Genomic DNA, 20733 nt, shown 5'->3' on the forward strand with positions numbered 1-20733 from the left:
TGGGACTCACAATCTAAATTCCCTATCATTATGTCTTGAAAGTGTGAGATACCCACGCAAAGATCATACAATCTTTTTGCTGATGTTGTCCTTGGTCAGACTTGAACCCAGAACCTCAGCGCTGGTAAACAATAAGCCATCATGCTACTACTACTGTATATTTTGACCCTAGATTTTCACTTTGGACTGTACATTAATTGTATTTCCCACTGTTTTCTGATAATTAAAACACAACATTTAAAAAAAACACTTATTTGCCGTTTACTCAGCGGAAGCAGAAACATAAGTGATGGAGTATAGTTCTTGGTAAAGGTTGAACTTTTTACCTAATGTGCCATTAAATGGTGGCTCAGTGAGTAGCACTACAGCATTGCAGCTATGGGGTCCTGGGTTCAAGTCTCACTAAGGACAACGTCTGCAAGGAGTTTGGTGGGTTTCCTCTAGATACTCTGGTTTCCTATCACATTACAAAGACATACTAATAGGTAATTTAGATTGTGAGCCTCAATGGGGACAGTGATGTCTGTAAAGCGCTGTGGAATTAATGACAAAATATAAGTGAGTAAAATAAATATATTTTTTTATATTCATTATTCAAGGGTGGATTGCCCCAAGACAATCATTATGTGACAAGATCCAACCAAGTGACTACAGAATATATTGTTAGAAAAGAAGGTATAAAATAATTTTCTTTAAAGTAATTATCCAATGACACAAAAACTTTTTCTTTGGTTTCCAAATGTAAATTAAATTAACCTACCAATGTATGTTAATCCTTTTAGGTATCTTGACAAACTAGTTGTGTGACCGCCACTTTCACTCTAAGGCCGGTTTCACACGTCCAGATAATTCCAGTACCGGAAAAAATCGGTACTGGAATTATCCGTGTCCGTGTGCCCCTACGTTTCTGTGGCACATCAGTGTGGCACACGTGCGGCACACGTGTGCCGCCCGTGTGCCCACTGGGTACCACACGCACCGTGCTGGGTACCACACGTACCAGCTTCTGGTGCTGAAGCCGCGATTCATATCTTCCCTGCAGCAGCGTTTGCTGCAGAGAAGATATGAATAATAGTGTTTAAAATAAAGATCTATGTGCCCCCCGCCCTCCCACCCCCTCTGCGCCCACCCGCTGTTCTGAAAATACTCACCAAGCTCCCTCGTTGGCTGTCGCTGCTTCCTGTTCTGGCAGCATCTTCTCCTGTATGCGGTCACGTTGGGCCGCCGATTACAGTAATGAATATGCGGCTCCACCCCTATGGGAGGTGGAGCCGCATATTCATTACTGTAAATGAGCGGCCCCACGTGACCACATACAGGAGAAGATGCGACCAGAACAGGAAGCAGCGAGAGCCAACGAGGGAGCTTGGTGAGTATTTTCAGAACAGCGGGGGGCACACAGGAGGGTGGGGGGTGGGGGCACATAGATCTTTATTTTAAACACTATTATTCATATCTTCTCTGCAGCAAACGCTGCTGCAGGGAAGATATGAATCGCGGCTTCAGCACCAGTGGGGGGGACAGCGCTTAATGTAGCGCTGTCTCCTGCACGGCACACGGACTGCACACGGACAACGTCCGTGTGCTGTATGTGTTTTACACGGACCCATTGACTTTAATGGGTCGGTGTAATACGTGCGCTCCCACGAACACTGACATGTCTCCGTGTTTGGCACATAGAGACACGGTCCGCAAAAAATCAATGACATCTGCACAGATGCATTGATTTTTATGTGTCTACGTGTGTCAGTGTCTCCGGTACGTGAGGAAACTGTCACCTCACATACCGGAGACACTGACGTGTGAAACCGGCCTAAAACAGGAAGAGAGCTTGCTCTACCTCTCTTTGTTGATGATATGCTTAAAGAGTTGGCCATCCAGCTCAGTTCATTAACTAAGCCAGCCTCCTTTTTCATCATGGCTGATTTAGTGCTGTGTGTTTGACACAATTCATTAGCCGGCCCACTTTAAGCAAATATCTAACAATCAGGAAGTTGAAAGTATATACATAAATTAACAATCAAAAGTATACATAAGGTTCAGCTTCTACCAAAGCCGTCCATCAGACAATGACTAAATACAATTTTTAACAGACCAAATAGCAAAACTTAATACTTTGAAAAGTCCAAAAATTTGGACGCAACTTGGAGTTTCAGCAAAATTTTGTGACTTTTGGCGTTTTCAAGCCAGTTTTCTCCAAGCTTAGCTCACATGGCTGGAGATGGGATGGAGCTGGGGCAGAGCTTGAGAAGGGCAGGTGCACCTTGGGGGCAAGTCACCACAGCTTGTTTAATTCATGGCGAGCTGTGGTGCTCTGCTCCTTATGTCAGAAATCTCACACCCGTCCCTAACGAAGCTGCACACCACTTGTCAGACACTCCTTATTCATGAGGAAGCGTGCACCTCTTCGTGAATCAGTAGCATATGACTCCAGCACGCCCTCTCATCAATACTGGCGTGAACAATGCCAGTCTTGATGAATCGAGTCTTTTGTATCTACTTATTATTACTTTTGATGGAAATGTATCTAAACCAACTTTAGGCCAAGTCACTTTTTGTCCCTTTGGCAAGTATAATAATCCCATTTTTTTTAAAATGTCTTAAGTACTTAATGGGTTTTCCAGGCCTATGAGAACTGAAAAACGTTATAATTTACTTGCTTTTAAAATTCTGCTCTGTTCCTGAGCTGACACATGTGGTGATGTGACCTACTGCTCCACACTATCTGCCACAGAAATTGCTCGGCAGCTGCTCTCCAGTTATCACTGAGCAGTGATATCAAAGAGCACGTGTGCTGTGGTCCTCAGCAAGTTTACAGTGATGATGGATGTGTGAGAAGAAAGAAGAGCAGAAAGGCGGACAGTTGATCTTATTAACTTGAGATGGGAAGATGCTGGGCATATTAGAGTGCTAGATTATATTATTACTCATGAATACATTATAGTACTCATGATCCTTTGCTGTACACTGAGCCTGTGTTGAGCTAATGTCAACACATGTATTATTACTGACTATAGAAATAAGTCAGCATACCACACACTCGGTGAAGTAGGAGGAAAGTTATGAAGAGAAAACTGTGTGTACAGCGATTTAGCCATCTTGAGACTGTTTAGGAGTTTCAGGATGGTGCTTTGTAGCTGAAGTGGAAAAATACAGAATTTTGAAGGGTGAGAGTTGTGGGACAGTTACAGCTCTGCCTTATGAAAAATTATAGTCTACAGGCCTAGAAGGAGAGCTGGCAGGAAGTTCAGAATGCAAACAATAACAAACCATTGGAATGACTGCAAGGTGTGCTGGCGGGCTGCATTTTTGCAACGGGGTTTAAAAAAAATGTTGCACCATTAGCCTCTTTGCGACCTGTGATGTACTTGTATGTCAAAAGTCGCGTCTCTGCCTTTGATGTGGGCTCGCACGACAAATCCGCATCTTCCCAGAACATGACAATTGATTTAATAAGCCATCATGTTCCTCCAACAGGCATAGGGGGAGTGAAGCTCTGCCTGCGGCTGTTAACCTGTTAAATCCTGCTGTCAATCTCTTTAACAAGAGCCGGTAGGTGTGCACTTCATTCCAGGCTCGCATTGGCATGCCCACAATATGATCACTGTGCGCTGATGTGTTACCATGACAGCTGAGGGTCTGCAGAAGACCTATCTACCTGTCATTACGATCCTCCTGTGAAAGCCAGCCCATAATTTTAGCTATATAAAGCACAGATTGCAGATTGCAGTTGTTGCTGCTAAGGGTGGCCCAACCAGTGATTAGGTTTAGAGGGCAATCACTTTTTCACACAGGGCCCTGTAGGTTTGAATTTATTTTTCCCATAATAATAAAGAATTTTATTTAAAAACTGCATTTTGTGCTTACTTGTGTTATCTTTTTCTAATATTTAAATTTGTTTGGCAATCTGAAACATTTAAGTGTGACAAACATGTTAAAAAAAAATTAGGAAATCAGGAAGGGGCAAACACTTTTTCACACAACTGTATACAGTATATACACACTCTGCACACATGCATATACAACATATCTACACACTGCACACATACATACAGTCATGTCCAAAAGTGTTGGCACCCTTGAAATTGTTCCAGAAAAAGAGGCATTTCACCCAGAAAAATATTGCAATTGCACATGTTTTGTTATACACATGTTTATTACCTTTGAGTGTATTGGAACAACACAGAGAAAAAATGGCAAATTGGACATATTTTCACACAAAACCCCCAAAATGGGCTGGACAAAATTGTTGGCACCTTTCGAAAATTGTGGGTAAACAACTTTGTTTCAAGTATGTGACTCTTGTTCAAACTCACCTGTTGCAAGTAACTGGTGTGGGCAATACGAAAATCACGCCTGAAGCCAGATAAAAAGGGAGACGTTGACTCAATCTTTGAATTGTGTGTCTGTGTGTGCTACACTAAGCATGAAGAAAAGATAGAGGAAGAGAGAAGTGTTGAGGACTGGAGATCCAAAATTGTTGAACAATATCAACAATCTCTAGGTTACAAGTCCATCTCCAGAGATCTAGATGTTCCTTTGTCCATGGTGCACAACATAATCAAGAAGTTTACAACCCATGGCACTGTAGCTAATCTGATAGGTTGTAACGCAGGATAGTCTGGATGGTGGATAAGTAGTCGCAATCAAGTTCCAAAGAAATTCAAGCAGTCTTGTAGACTCAGGGTGCGTCAGTGTCAGAACAAACTATTCATTGATATTTGAACAAAATTAAATACTTTGGCAGGAGACCCAGGAGGACCCCACTGCTAACTTGGAGATATAAAAAAACTAGACTGCGTTTAAGCAAAATGTACATGCGTAAGCCAAAATCCTTCTGGGAAATCATCATGTGGAAAGGTGAGACCAAGATACACAGTATCTACAGTCAAATATCATGGAGGTGCAAAGACATTTTGGGGTTGTTTTTCTAGCTCTGGCACTTGGTCCCCTGACTGTTTGTAAGGCATCATGAAATCTGAGTATTACCATAGGATTTGGGGTCGCAATGTAGTTCCCAGTGTCAGAAAGCTGGGTTTGTGTTCTAGGTCATAGGTCTTCCTGCAGGACAATGGCCCCACACATACTTTAAGAAACACCCAGAAATGGATTGAAATAAAGCAGTGGAGAGTTCTGATGTGGCCAGCAATGAGTCTGAATCTAAATCCAATTGCACACCTGTGGAGGGATCTTAAAATTGCTGTTGGGAGAAGGAACCCTTCAAATATGAGAGACCTATAGCAGTTTGCAGTAGAAGAGTGGTCCAAAATTCCAGTTTAGAGGTGTAAGAAGCTTGCTGATGGATATAGGAAGTGATTGATGGCAGATATTTATTCCAAAGGGTGTGTAGCAAATATTAAGTTGAGAGTGGCAATGATTTTGTTCAGCCAATTTTTGGGGTTTGGGGTTTGTGTGAAATTGTGACCAATTTGCCTTTCTTGCTCTGCTTTTTGTATTGTTCTAATACACACAAAATAAATAAACTTGTTTATAACAAAACATGTGTAAACTGCAATAATTATTTTCCAAGGCAAAATATTTAATTTTCTGGAAAAATTTCAAGGGTGCCAACACTTTCGACCATGACTGTATACAGTATATACACTCTACACACATACATATATATTTTGAAGACACACATACAGTGTATACACGCATTACATACACATACAGTACAGACCAAAAGTTTTGACACACCTTCTCATTTAAAGATTTTTCTGTATTTTCATGACTATGAAAATTGTACATTCACACTGAAGGCATCAAAACTATGCATTAACACATATGGAATTATATACTTAACAAAAAAGTGTGAAACAACTGAAAATATGTCTTATGTTCTAGGTTCTTCAAAGTAGCCACCTTTTGCTTTGATGACTGCTTTGCACACTCTTGGCATTCTCTTGATGAGCTTCAAGAGGTAGTCACCGGGAATGGTTTTCACTTCACAGGTGTGCCCTGTCAGGTTTAATTAGTGGGATTTCTTGCCTTATAAATGGGGTTGGGACCATCAGTTGTGTTTTGCAGAAGTCTGGTGGATACACAGCTGATAGTCCTACTGAATAGACTGTTAGAATTTATATTATGGCAAGAAAAAAGCAGCTAAGTAAAGAAAAATGAGTGGCCATCATTACTTTAAGAAATGAAGGTCAGTCAGTCCAAACAATTGGAAAAACTTTGAAAGTGTCCCCAACTGCAGTGGCAAAAACCATCAAGCGCTACAAAGAAACTGGCTCACATGAGGACCGCCCCAGGAAAGGAAGACCAAGAGTAACCCCTGCTTCTGAGGATAAGTTTATCCGAGTCACCAGCCTCAGAAATTGCAGGTTAACAGCAGCTCAGATTAGAGACCAAGTCAATGCCACACAGAGTTCTAGCAGCAGACACATCTCTACAACAACTGTTAAGAGGAGACTTTGTGCAGCAGGCCTTCATGGTAAAATAGCTGCTAGGAAACCACTGCTAAGAGCAGGCAACAAGCAGAAGAAACTTGTTTGGGCTAAAGAACACAAAAAATGGACATTAGACTAGTGGAAATCTGTGCTTTGATCTGATGAGTCCAAATTTGATATCTTTGGTTCCAACCACCGTGTCTTTGTGCGACGCAGAAAAGGTGAACGGATGGACTCTGCATGCCTGGTTCCCACCGTAAAGCATGGGGGAGGTGTGATGGTGTGGGGGTGCTTTGCTGGTGACACTGTTGGGGATTTATTCAAAATTGAAGGCATACTGAACCAGCATGGCTACCTGTTATGAAAGGCAATTCAGTACCAGAATTAGGTTCATCGTACAGCAATCCAAGCGCCAGGAAAAATGCATCGATATTACTCAATGCAGGATCTCCTGGCGCAAGAGAAAATGCCCAGTCCTGAGGGTCGCCGCGCAAAAAAGAAATAACAATCAAAACCTGTTGAACTGGATCACCAGAGGAGCGAGGTTTCAAGGCCAGAAATAATTTACAATTATTTTTGAAACTCAGAAACTTAGTTCTATCTCCAAAAAACAAATCAGGAATAGGAATTCTTGGTTCGAACATAGATTTCTGATCAATAGTGTCTTGAATCTTTTGTACTCTTGCCGAGAGCTGATCCACAAATGAAGACAGACTTCTAATGTCCATCGCTACACCTGTGTACTGAACCACCCAAATGTCTAGGGGAAAAAAAAGGCAAAACACAGTGCAAAGAAAAAAAAAATGGTCTCAGAACTTCTTTTTTCCCTCTATTGAGAATCATTAGTACTTTTGGCTTCCTGTACTGTTATGAAAGGCAATTCAGTACCACAATGGACATAGCGGTCAGAGCACATACAGTGATCTGACAATAACCCAAAATCATAGAACGAGCTCTGAGACGTTGGAACTCTGCAGATCGCAATCCCTAATCCTCTCCAAACAACACTAGAGGCAGCCGTGGATTGCGCCTAACTCTGCCTATGCAACTCGGCACAGCCTGAGAAACTAACTAGCCTGAAGATAGAAAATAAGCCTACCTTGCCTCAGAGATATACCCCAAAGGAAAAGGCAGCCCCCCACATATAATGACTGTGAGTAAGATGAAAAGACAAACGTAGGGATGAAATAGATTCAGCAAAGTGAGGCCCGACTTTCTTAACAGAGCGAGGATAGGAAAGATAACTTTGCGGTCTACACAAAACCCTAAAGAAAACCACGCAAAGGGGGCAAAAAGACCCTCCGTACCGAACTAACGGCACGGAGGTACACCCTTTGCGTCCCAGAGCTTCCAGCAAAACAAATAGACAATCTGGACAGAAAAAATAGCAAACAAATAGCAAAGAAGAACTTAGCTATGCAGAGCAGCAGGCCACAGGAAAGATCCAGGGAAAAACAAGTCCAACACTGGAACATTGACAGGAAGCCAGGATCAAAGCATTAGGTGGAGTTAAGTAGAGAAGCACCTAACGACCTCACCAGATCACCTGAGGGAGGAAACTCAGAAGCCGCAGTACCACTTCCCTCCACCAACAGAAGCTCACAGAGAGAATCAGCCGAAGTACCACTTGTGACCACAGGAGGGAGCTCTGCCACAGAATTCACAACAGTACCCCCCCTTGAGGAGGGGTCACCGAACCCTCACCAGAGCCCCCAGGCCGACCAGGATGAGCCACATGAAAGGCACGAACAAGATCGGGAACATGGACATCAGAGGCAAAAACCCAGGAATTATCTTCCTGAGCATAACCCTTCCATTTAACCAGATACTGGAGTTTCCGTCTAGAAACACGAGAATCCAAAATCTTCTCCACAATATACTCCAATTCCCCCTCCACCAAAACCGGGGCAGGAGGATCAACAGATGGAACCATAGGTGCCACGTATCTCCGCAACAATGACCTATGGAATATGTTATGTATGGAAAAAGAATTTGGAAGGGTCAGACGAAAAGACACAGGATTAAGAACCTCAGAAATCCTATACGGACCAATGAAACGAGGTTTAAACTTAGGAGAGGAAACCTTCATAGGAATATGACGAGAAGATAACCAAACCAGATCCCCAACACGAAGTCGGGGACCCACACAGCGTCTGCGATTAGCGAAACGTTGAGCCTTCTCCTGGGACAAGGTCAAATTGTCCACTACATGAGTCCAAATCTGCTGCAACCTGTCCACCACAGTATCCACACCAGGACAGTCCGAAGACTCAACCTGTCCTGAAGAGAAACGAGGATGGAACCCAGAATTGCAGAAAAATGGCGAAACCAAGGTAGCCGAGCTGGCCCGATTATTAAGGGCGAACTCAGCCAAAGGCAAAAAGGACACCCAGTCATCCTGATCGGCAGAAACAAAGCATCTCAGATATGTTTCCAAGGTCTGATTGGTTCGTTCGGTCTGGCCATTAGTCTGAGGATGGAAAGCCGAGGAAAAAGACAAGTCAATGCCCATCCTACCACAAAAGGCTCGCCAAAACCTTGAAACAAACTTGGAACCTCTGTCAGAAACGATATTCTCTGGAATGCCATGTAAACGAACCACATGCTAGAAGAACAATGGCACCAAATAAGAGGAGGAAGGCAATTTAGACAAGGGTACCAGATGGACCATCTTAGAAAAGCGATCACAGACCACCCAAATGACTGACATCTTTTGAGAAACGGGAAGATCAGAAATAAAATCCATAGAGATATGTGTCCAAGGCCTCTTCGGGACCGGCAAGGGCAAAAGCAACCCACTGGCACGAGAACAGCAGGGCTTAGCCCGAGCACAAATCCCACAGGACTGCACAAAAGTACGCACATCCCGTGACAGAGACGGCCACCAAAAGGATCTAGCCACTAACTCTCTGGTACCAAAGATTCCAGGATGACCAGCCAACACCGAACAATGAACCTCAGAGATAACTTTATTGGTCCACCTATCAGGGACAAACAGTCTCTCCGCTGGACAACGATCAGGTTTATTAGCCTGAAATTTTTGCAGCACCCGCCGCAAATCAGGGGAGATGGCAGACACAATTACTCCTTCCTTGAGGATACCCGCCGGCTCAGACAAACCCGGAGAGTCGGACACAAAACTCCTAGACAGAGCATCCGCCTTCACATTTTTAGAGCCCGGAAGGTACGAAATCACAAAGTCAAAACGGGCAAAAAACAGCGACCAACGAGCCTGTCTAGGATTCAACCGCTTAGCAGACTCAAGATAAGTCATTGTTCTTATGATCAGTCAATACCACCACGCGATGCTTAGCTCCTTCAAGCCAATGACGCCACTCCTCGAATGCCCACTTCATGGCCAGCAACTCTCGGTTGCCCACATCATAATTTCGCTCAGCAGGCGAAAACGTCCTGGAAAAAAAAGCGCATGGTTTCATCACTGAGCAATCAGAACCTCTCTGCGACAAAACAGCCCCTGCTCCAATCTCAGAAGCATCAACCTCGACCTGGAACGGAAGACAAACATCTGGTTGACACAACACAGGGGCAGAAGAAAAACAACGCTTCAACTCCTGAAAAGCTTCCACAGTAGCAGAAGACCAATTGACCAAATCAGCACCCTTCTTGGTCAAATCGGTCAATGGTTTGGCAATACTAGAAAAATTGCAGATGAAGCGACGATAAAAATTAGCAAAGCCCAGGAACTTTTGCAGACTTTTCAGAGATGTCGGCTGAGTCCAATCATGGATGGCTTGGACCTTAACAGGATCCATCTCGATAATAGAAGGGGAAAAGATGAACCCCAAAAATGAAACCTTCTGCACACCAAAGAGACACTTTGATCCCTTCACAAACAAAGAATTAGCACGCAGGACCTGAAAAACTGTTCTGACCTGCTTCACATGAGACTCCCAATCATCCGAGAAGATCAAAATGTCATCCAAGTACACAATCAGGAATTTATCCAGGTACTCTCGGAAGATGTCATGCATAAAGGACTGAAACACTGATGGAGCATTGGCAAGTCCGAATGGCATCACTAGATACTCAAAATGACCCTCGGGCATATTAAATGCAGTTTTCCATTCATCTCCTCGCCTGATTCGCACCAGATTATACGCACCACGAAGATCTATCTTGGTGAACCAACTAGCCCCCTTAATCCGAGCAAACAAATCAGATAACAATGGCAAGGGGTACTGAAATTTAACCGTGATCTTATTTAGAAGGCGGTAATCTATACAAGGTCTCAGCGAACCATCCTTCTTGGCTACAAAAAAGAACCCTGCTCCTAATGGTGACGATGACGGGCGAATATGCCCCTTCTCCAGGGATTCCTTCACATAACTGCGCATAGCGGCGTGCTCAGGCACGGATAAATTAAACAGTCGACCTTTTGGGAATTTACTACCAGGAATCAAATTGATAGCACAATCACAATCCCTATGCGGAGGTAGGGCATCGGACTTGGGCTCATCAAATACATCCCGGTAATCAGACAAGAACTCTGAAACCTCAGAAGGGGTGGATGACGAAATTGACAGAAATGGAACATCACCATGTACCCCCTGACAACCGCAGCTGGACACCGACATGGATTTCCAATCTAATACTGGATTATGGGCTTGTAGCCATGGCAACCCCAACACGACCACATCATGCAGATTATGCAACACCAGAAAGCGAATAACCTCCTGATGTGCAGGAGCCATGCACATGGTCAGCTGGGTCCAGTATTGAGGCTTATTCTTGGCCAAAGGCGTGGCATCAATTCCTCTCAATGGAATAGGACACTGCAAGGGCTCTAAGAGAAACCCACAACGCTTAGCAAACTCCAAGTGCATCAAATTCAGGGCAGCGCCTGAATCCACAAATGCCATGACAGAATACGATGACAAAGAACAGATCAAGGTAACGGACAGAAGAAATTTTGACTGTACCGTACCAATGGTGGCAGACCTAGCGAACCGCTTAGTGCGCTTAGGACAATCAGAGATAGCATGAGTGGAATCACCACAGTAGAAACACAGCCCATTCAGACGTCTGTGTTCTTGCCGTTCAACTCTGGTCAAAGTCCTATCGCACTGCATAGGCTCAGGTTTAAGCTCAGGTAATACCGCCAAATGGTGCACAGATTTACGCTCACGCAAGCGTCGACCGATCTGAATGGCCAAAGACATAGACTCATTCAAACCAGCAGGCATAGGAAATCCCACCATGACATCCTTAAGGGCTTCAGAGAGACCCTTTCTGAACATAGCTGCCAGCGCAGATTCATTCCATTGAGTGAGCACGGACCACTTTCTAAATTTCTGACAATATACCTCTATCTCATCCTGACTCTGACAAAGAGCCAGCAAATTTTTCTCTGCCTGATCCACTGAATTAGGTTCATCGTACAGCAATCCGAGAACCAGGAAAAATGCATCGATATTACTCAATGCAGGATCTCCTGGCGCAAGAGAAAATGCCCAGTCCTGAGGGTCGCCGCGCAAAAAAGAAATAACAATCAAAACCTGTTGAACTGGATCACCAGAGGAGCGAGGTTTCAAGGCCAGAAATAATTTACAATTATTTTTGAAACTCAGAAACTTAGTTCTATCTCCAAAAAACAAATCAGGAATAGGAATTCTTGGTTCGAACATAGATTTCTGATCAATAGTGTCTTGAATCTTTTGTACTCTTGCCGAGAGCTGATCCACAAATGAAGACAGACTTCTAATGTCCATCGCTACACCTGTGTACTGAACCACCCAAATGTCTAGGGGAAAAAAAGGCAAAACACAGTGCAAAGAAAAAAAAAATGGTCTCAGAACTTCTTTTTTCTTTCTATTGAGAATCATTAGTACTTTTGGCTTCCTGTACTGTTATGAAAGGCAATTCAGTACCACAATGGACATAGCGGTCAGAGCACATACAGTGATCTGACAATAACCCAAAATCATAGAACGAGCTCTGAGACGTGGGAACTCTGCAGACCGCAATCCCTAATCCTCTCCAAACAACACTAGAGGCAGCCGTGGATTGCACCTAACTCTGCCTATGCAACTCGGCACAGCCTGAGAAACTAACTAGCCTGAAGATAGAAAATAAGCCTACCTTGCCTCAGAGATATACCCCAAAGGAAAAGGCAGCCCCCCACATATAATGACTGTGAGTAAGATGAAAAGACAAACGTAGGGATGAAATAGATTCAGCAAAGTGAGGCCCGACTTTCTTAACAGAGCGAGGATAGGAAAGATAACTTTGCGGTCTACACAAAACCCTAAAGAAAACCACGCAAAGGGGGCAAAAAGACCCTCCGTACCGAACTAACGGCACGGAGGTACACCCTTTGCGTCCCAGAGCTTCCAGCAAAACAAATAGACAATCTGGACAGAAAAAATAGCAAACAAATAGCAAAGAAGAACTTAGCTATGCAGAGCAGCAGGCCACAGGAAAGATCCAGGGAAAAACAAGTCCAACACTGGAACATTGACAGGAAGCCAGGATCAAAGCATTAGGTGGAGTTAAGTAGAGAAGCACCTAACGACCTCACCAGATCACCTGAGGGAGGAAACTCAGAAGCCGCAGTACCACTTCCCTCCACCAACAGAAGCTCACAGAGAGAATCAGCCGAAGTACCACTTGTGACCACAGGAGGGAGCTCTGCCACAGAATTCACAACAGCTACCACAGCATCTTGCAGTGGCATGCTATTCCATCCGGTTTGCGTTTAGTTGGACCATCATTTATTTTTCAACAGGACAATGACCCTAAACACACCTACAGGCTGTGTATGGGCTATTTAACCAAGAAGGAGAGTGATGGGGTGCTACTCCAGATGACCTGGCCTCCACAGTCACCAGACCTAAACTCAATCGAGATGGTTTGGGGTGAGCTGGACCGCAGAGTGAAGGCAAAAGGGCCAACAAGTGCTAAGCATCTCTGGAAACTCCTTCAAGATTGTTGGAAAACCATTCCCGGTGACTACCTCTTGAAGCTCATCAAGAGAATGCCAAGAGTGTGCAAAGCAGTCATCAAAGCAAAAGGTGGCTACTTTGAAGAACCTAGAATATAAGACATAATTTCAGTTGTTTCACACTTTTTTGTTAAGTATATAATTCCACATGTGTTAATTCATAGTTTTGATGCCTTCAGTGTGAATGTACAATTTTCATAGTCGTGAAAATACAGAAAAATCTTTAAATGAGAAGGTGTGTCCAAACTTTTGGTCTGTACTATATAAACACTGCACACATACATGAACAGTATGTATAAACACACACATAGATAATATATGCACAAACTGCACATATATAGTAAATACACACATTACACAAACATATATGCACAACTCAAAGTTGCTCCAAAATTTGGAGACTTTTTGCATTTTCATGCCAGTTTCTCCCAGCTCTGCCAAAATATCATAAGCTGGACTGGGATGGGGGCACAGTGGGGATGTCACGCCACAGCTCGTCTAATTAATTAAGTGATCTGACAGCTGCAAATATGCCGTCCCCTATCCTCTGCAATCTTAGTCATGTGCTCATTGGTGCCTAATTGTAAATACGGCCTTGCAGGTTTAATGATGTATCGATTCGTAAGTGATCACTGCAGGACGTATAAAAAGACAGTTAGAGACAACTGGACAGGTGAAGACTACATTTTGTTACCCCATGTCTTGCTTTTGGTTACCATGTCAAAAATCCTGGAAGCCCTTTTACTTTTATGTGCAATGTTCACAAAGATTTACAAACATAGCACATGTGTCACTTATACATTACAAAATTTGGTGTATGTATTTTGTTTATTCAGCAAAACAAAGGAATTATCCGAAATAAATTAAACAGCTTTTATTTCCTTTTTTTCCGGAGTCTGAGTTTGATTAGAACAATGTGTATAAAAACTGCACTTCATAAACCTCGTGCTTAATTATCCATGTAGTCTAGCTAAATACATCTCGCAATGCATTAAAGGTCTGTAACATTAGAAATCAGTGTTTTATTCCCCCAGTGCATTCAAATAAAAAAACAAAGCAGCTTTGCAAATCTTAACCTTCAGACAGTTGTGACAAAACACTTACACTATTAGCTGCTTGGGGTCCATAGTACCCCAGTGTTCATATGGAAAAATAAGCAACATATATTAATGACGAAGTGCCCCCGAGCTAGGAAGCTACTGAAACGGATGGTTACATACCTTCCATACTTGTGGAAATATGTCGAAAACAAATTCCCTTGGGGTTCAATAGACCCATGTGACTGTTTAAACATTAAAGAGGTTTTCTTTTCTATAGTATTGATTATCTATCCAACTTCAAATCAATAAGAGCCGAGACCTGACACATCCACTGAACCGCTGTTACCAGCTGCGGCAGTGGCCGGATGTGAATAGTGTCCGGAATATAACAATATGCTCCATTACAATGACTAGTGGCCACTCATGGGTGAGGCATTAAATCTCCTAGTCAAATATTAAAAGCTTATCTGCAGTCCATGGCGATAGCTACTAATCACTGTAACTGATGTATCCGTGCAACAAACATTAGTCCAAAATCCACATTTTACTTACATCAATTCCAGATTCACCAGAGAGTCCATCTGGCCCAGGAAGACCTGGTTCTCCTTTTGCACCCTGAATCAATAAAGCGTGACAGTTATTTGAGGTAGTTACTAGCCAACAAAAAAATATGTAATATAGTTCTTTCTTTGAAAATATTCAAAGTCCCCTGAGGAAGCCACGCTTTGAGGTGGCGATACGCGTGAGGTCCTCCTCCCTACCATTATAATGGAGGTTTTGTGCGCCTAACTGCTTTGGGCATATTCCTTTGAAACCATTGTATTTTATATGCCTTAACCCTTTATTGCAATTACCTGAAACCTTTTTTGCTTAAATTTTTGCCTTTATTTCACGTTCAATCTGCATGTGAAGTGTATATTTTACTTATTTTTGTACAAAATCATTCGTTTACGAGAATATCTTTAGGTTCCAGGTTATTTTGGGTATCATTATGCCAGAAAACAATTTATTTTGGCACAATTAATTCAGATTGAGAGGAGGTCACTGAGTGGTCCTTACACGGACTGTCTAGTGGTTATTGTTCAGCCATTTTTTGGCTTTTTAAAATGTTTTTATCTTGTATGTTGCTCAAATTGTGTTGCATGATAAAGGTTATTCATTTATTATGGGTGATCTTGACCAATCAACACACACTTCTTTCCTTTCTTGTCTTGTTCCCAATCACACAGGTAAGTCTGCATGTTGAACAATGTGGATTTACCGCATCCAAATACATTCTATTGTGGAGGTTTCTAACACGCTGCGGCTCGTAAAGCAGTGCAGCGGGTGAGTTTACGCAGCGGTACATAGAAGCACATTTCTATATATCCCATCCACTGTGCTTCTAATGTAGAAGGCAGTGTTTTGCATGCAGCACAGGTGAACAATGTCAATAACGCTGTTATTCTGGATCGTAGACATGTGGTCTTAGGGATAAGCCACCACCAGCAGTATATGGCTACTAAGCCGTACAATATGCATGCATGTTTGGCTAATTGCACAGTCACGTCCAGCTCACAGGTATCGAATATGTATGGTCAGCAATAGTCTAGAACTAAAATTATACATACAACAATGTGATGTGATCCTTTTCTGATTATGCTTCAATTTAGGCTTCATTCTTAACTTCACTCATAAAATGGCCCAAAAACATCAATTAAAGTAATATAAAATATCAAAAGTGAACCTTTTTAAACAAAGGTCTAAGGCTAAGGTAAAACTTTCTGTGTTCTGAAGGATGAAATCAGTTGTTTTATTGGTACTCACCACAGGTCCGATTCCTGGAGGCCCCTTATCACCCTGTAGAGAAGCAGACGTCAATTAACAAACCATCTCTTCATTTACCGTGACCGCTCCAAGGGTAATAGTATACATAATTTACCAGAGAACAGCTTAAACATATTGTAGAAAAATTGCTGGTTGATTAAGAAACATTTACAATAAATCTGTATAAGAAAAAGCCTTTTTGTGAATTCAAAATGTAATTTCTATTCTGTAAAGATGGAAGGTTGCATCTTAGAAACAGGTCATTTCATAATATCGGAGTGGTTGTCATAAAATGGAATTAACTTTATTAGATCGTTTTAACCATCAGTCATATCATTACATTTACTATTGAGCAATTTAATACGCTTTGCATGCCGTGGGCTTCGCTTTGGTTTTTGAAAGAGAATAGTATAGTGTGCTCTGTAGGTGTGAAAAATCTGAAAGCTCACTTTAATCTTTGTAGGGATGTATGTCATCAGTATATAGCAATTGGTAGGAGGATAGGAGTATTCAAAGTAGAACCAACTTCTTCACCAGGAGAACTACAATATAGGTTTAATATTGAGGTCCTCCTGAAGAAGAAGTAGGCTCAACTTTGAAATGCACTGAGAATAAACCGCATGATCTAATCCCTTACTACATCCTCTGGACTTCTTGAATCTTGCACAGTAGTGCAGACTACTACTCCTATACTCCTACCAATTGTTCCACAATGCAGAATCTCCTGACCTGAGAGAACTACATACTTTGATTCCTCAGTTGTGGGTTAAACAACCCCAAAAGGGGAGCAATTTCTATACCTCTACCCTAGACCAATTTCTCCACCGGATAAGACCCTATTGCGCTTGATGTCTCCCCCTCTCTCTAATCAATATATAGTAATAATAATTGTAGTAAAAATATACATATATTTGTATTAGTAGATTAATTATCCATAGTGAACAATGAGATTCCATCTCTTATTTTCTTGGAGCTCTTTAGAAAATAGCAACTGCTCCATTTTTACCTTAGCTTTAATAAGTTTTGCAACTTGGCTAGTGTCAGCTTTTAACCCCTCTGTGACCTTAGATGTACTATCCCGTCGAGGTGCCCTGGGCTTATCTGACCCTGGACGGGATAGTACGTCATAGCCGATCGGCCGCGCTCACGGGGGGAGCGCGGCCGATCGCGGCCGGGTGTCAGCTGCTTATCGCAGCTGACATCCGGCACTATGTGCCAGGAGCGGTCACGGACCGCCCCCGGCACATTAACCCCTGGCACACCGCGATCAAAGATGATCGCGATGTGCCGGCGGTGCAGGGAAGCACCGCGCAGGGAGGGGGCTCCCTGCGGGCTTCCCTGAGCCCCCCGCAGCAACGCGATGTGATCGCGTTGCTGCGAGGGTCTCCTCACCTCCCTCCCTGCTCGAGCCCCGGATCCAAGATGGCCGCGGATCCGGGTCCTGCAGGGAGGGAGGTGGCTTCACAGAGCCTGCTTAGAGCAGGCACTGTGAAGGCTGCAGCGCTGCATGTCAGATCAGTGATCTGACAGAGTGCTGTGCAAACTGTCAGATCACTGATCTGTGATGTCCCCCCCTGGGACAAAGTAAAAAAGTAAAAAAAAAATTTTCCAAATGTGTAAAAAAAATTAAAAAAAATATTCCAAAATAATGAAAAAAAAAAATATATATTATTCCCATAAATACATTTCTTCATCTAAATAAAAAAAAAAAAACCAATAAAAGTACACATATTTAGTATCGCCGCGTCCGTAACGACCCGACCTATAAAACTGTCCCACTAGTTAACCCCTTCAGTAAACACCGTAAGAAAAAAAAAAAAAAACGAGGCAAAAAACAACGCTTTATTATCATACCGCCGAACAAAAAGTGGAATAACACGCGATCAAAAGGACAGATATAAATAACCATGGTACCGCTGAAAGCGTCATATTGTCCCGCAAAAAAAGAGCCGCCATACAGCATCATCAGCAAAAAAATAAAAAAGTTATAGTCCTGAGAATAAAGCGATGCAAAAATAATTATTTTTTCTGTAAAATAGTTTTTATCGTATAAAAGCACCAAACCATAAAAAAATGATATAAATGAGGTATCGCTGTAATCGTACTGACCCGAAGAATAAAACTGATTTATCAATTTTACCAAACGCGGAACGGTATAAACGCCTCCCCCAATAGAAATTCATGAATAGCTGGCTTTTGGTCATTCTTCCTCACAAAAATCGGAATAAAAAGCGATAAAAAAATGTCACGTGCCCAAAAATGTTTTCAATAAAAACGTCAACTCGTCCCGCAAAAAACAAGACCTCACATGACTCTGTGGACCAAAATATGGAAAAATTATAGCTCTCAAAATGTGGTATTGCAAAAAATATTTTTTGCAATAAAAAGGGTCTTTCAGTGTGTGACGGCTGCCAATCATAAAAATCCGCTAAAAAACTCGCTATAAAAGTAAATCAAACCCCCCTTCATCACCCCCTTAGTTAGGGAAAAATAAAAAAAAATGTATTTATTTCCATTTTCCCGTTAGGGCTAGGGTTAGGGCTAGGGCTAGGGTTAGGGCTAGGGTTAGGGCTAGGGTTAGGGCTAGGGCTAGGGTTAGGGCTAGGGTTAGGGCTAGGGCTAGGGTTAGGGTTAGGGCTAGGGCTAGGGTTAGGGTTAGGGCTAGGGTTAGGGCTAGGGTTAGGGCTAGGGTTAGGGCTAGGGTTAGGGTTAGGGCTAGGGTTAGGGCTAGGGTTAGGGCTAGGGTTAGGGTTAGGGTTGGGGCTACAGTTAGGGTTGGGGCTAAAGTTAGGGTTAGGGTTTAGATTACATTTACAGTTGGGAATAGGGTTGGGATTAGGGTTAGGGGTGTGTCAGGGTTAGAGGTGTGGTTAGGGTTACCGTTGGAATTAGGGTTAGGGGTGTGTTTAGATTAGGGTTTCAGTTATAATTGGGGGGTTTCCACTGTTTCGGCACATCAGGGGCTCTCCAAACACGACATGGCGTCCGATCTCAATTCCAGCCAATTCTGCGTTGAAAAAGTAAAACAGTGCTCCTTCCCTTCCGAGCTCTCCTGTGTGCCCAAACAGGGGTTTACCCCAACATATGGGGTATCAGCGTACTCAGGACAAATTGGACAACAACTTTTGTGGACCAATTTCTCCTGTTACCCTTGGGAAAATACAAAACTGGGGGCTAAAAAATAATTTTTGTGGGAAAACAAAAAGATTTTTTATTTTCACGGCTCTGCGTTATAAACTAGTGAAACACTTGGGGGTTCAAAGTTCTCACAACACATCTAGATAAGTTCATTGAGGGGTCTAGTTTCCAATATGGGGTCACTTGTGGGGGGTTTCTACTGTTTAGGTACATTAGGGGCTCTGCAAACGCAATGTGACGCCTGCAGACCAATCCATCTAAGTCTGCATTCCAAATGATGCTCCTTCCCTTCCGAGCCCTCCCATGCGCCCAAACGGTGGTTCCCCCCCACATATCGGGTATCAGCGTACTCAGGACAAATTGGACAACAACATTTAGGGTCCAATTTCTCCTGCTAACCTTGGAAAAATACAAAACTGGGGGCTAAAATATAATTTTTGTGGAAAAAAAAATATTTTTCATTTGCATGGCTCTGCGTTATAAACTGTAGTGAAATACTTGGGGGTTCAAAGCTCTCACAACACATCAAGATGAGTTCCTTAGGGGGTCTACTTTCCAAAATGGTGTCACTTGTGGGGGGTTTCTACTGTTTAGGTACATTAGGGGCTCTGCAAATGCAATGTGACGCCTGCAGACCATTCCATCTAAGTCTGCATTCCAAATGGCGCTCCTTCCCTTCTGAACCCTCCCATGCGCCCAAACGGTGGTTCCCCCCCACATATGGGGTATCAGCGTACTCAGGACAAATTGGACAACAACTTTTGGGGTCCAATTTCTCCTGTTACCCTAGGGAAAATACAAAACTGGGGGCTAAAAAATAATTTTTGTGGGGAAAAAATTTTGTTTTATTTTTATGGCTCTGCATTATAAACTTCTGTGAAGCCCTTGGTGGGTCAAAGTGCTCACCACACATCCAGATAAGTTCCTTAGGGGGTCTACTTTCCAAAATGGTGTCACTTGTGGGGGGTTTCAATGTTTAGGCACATCAGTGGCTCTCCAAACGCAACATGGCGTCCCATCTCAATTCCTGTCAATTTTGCATTGAAAAGTCAAACGGCGCTCCTTCCCTTCCGAGCTCTCCCATGCGCCCAAACAGTGGTTTACTGCCACATATGGGGTATCAGCGTACTCGGGACAAATTGGACAACAACTTTTGAGGTCCAATTTCTTCTCTTACCCTTGGAAAAATAAAAAATTGGGGGCAAAAATATAATTTTTGTGAAAAAATATGATTTTTTATTTTTACGGTTCTGCAATATAAACTTCTGTGAAGCACTTGGTGGGTCAAAGTGCTCACCACACCTCTAGATAAGTTCCTTAGGGGGTCTACTTTCTAAAATGGTGTCACTTGTGGGGGGTTTCAATGTTTAGGCACATCAGTGGCTCTCCAAACGCA

The 20733-nt window shown here is 42.8% G+C and overlaps 1 protein-coding gene across 1 annotated transcript in view; it reads right to left on the bottom strand.

Moving 5' to 3' along the window:
• The window catches only part of COL9A2 (collagen type IX alpha 2 chain), a 114757-nt gene that overhangs the window by 62797 nt on the left and 31227 nt on the right, over nt 1–20733 (bottom strand). The window contains exons 3-4 of the mRNA XM_069756980.1: nt 16200–16232; nt 14946–15008 (exon numbers count right to left, since the gene is read on the bottom strand). Coding sequence (XP_069613081.1) covers nt 14946–15008; nt 16200–16232 — 96 coding nt within the window. The remainder of the gene's footprint in view (nt 1–14945; nt 15009–16199; nt 16233–20733) is intronic.

Source organism: Ranitomeya imitator, chromosome 3 (assembly GCF_032444005.1).
Source record: "Ranitomeya imitator isolate aRanImi1 chromosome 3, aRanImi1.pri, whole genome shotgun sequence".
In the NCBI taxonomy this organism is placed as follows: Eukaryota; Metazoa; Chordata; class Amphibia; order Anura; family Dendrobatidae; genus Ranitomeya; species Ranitomeya imitator.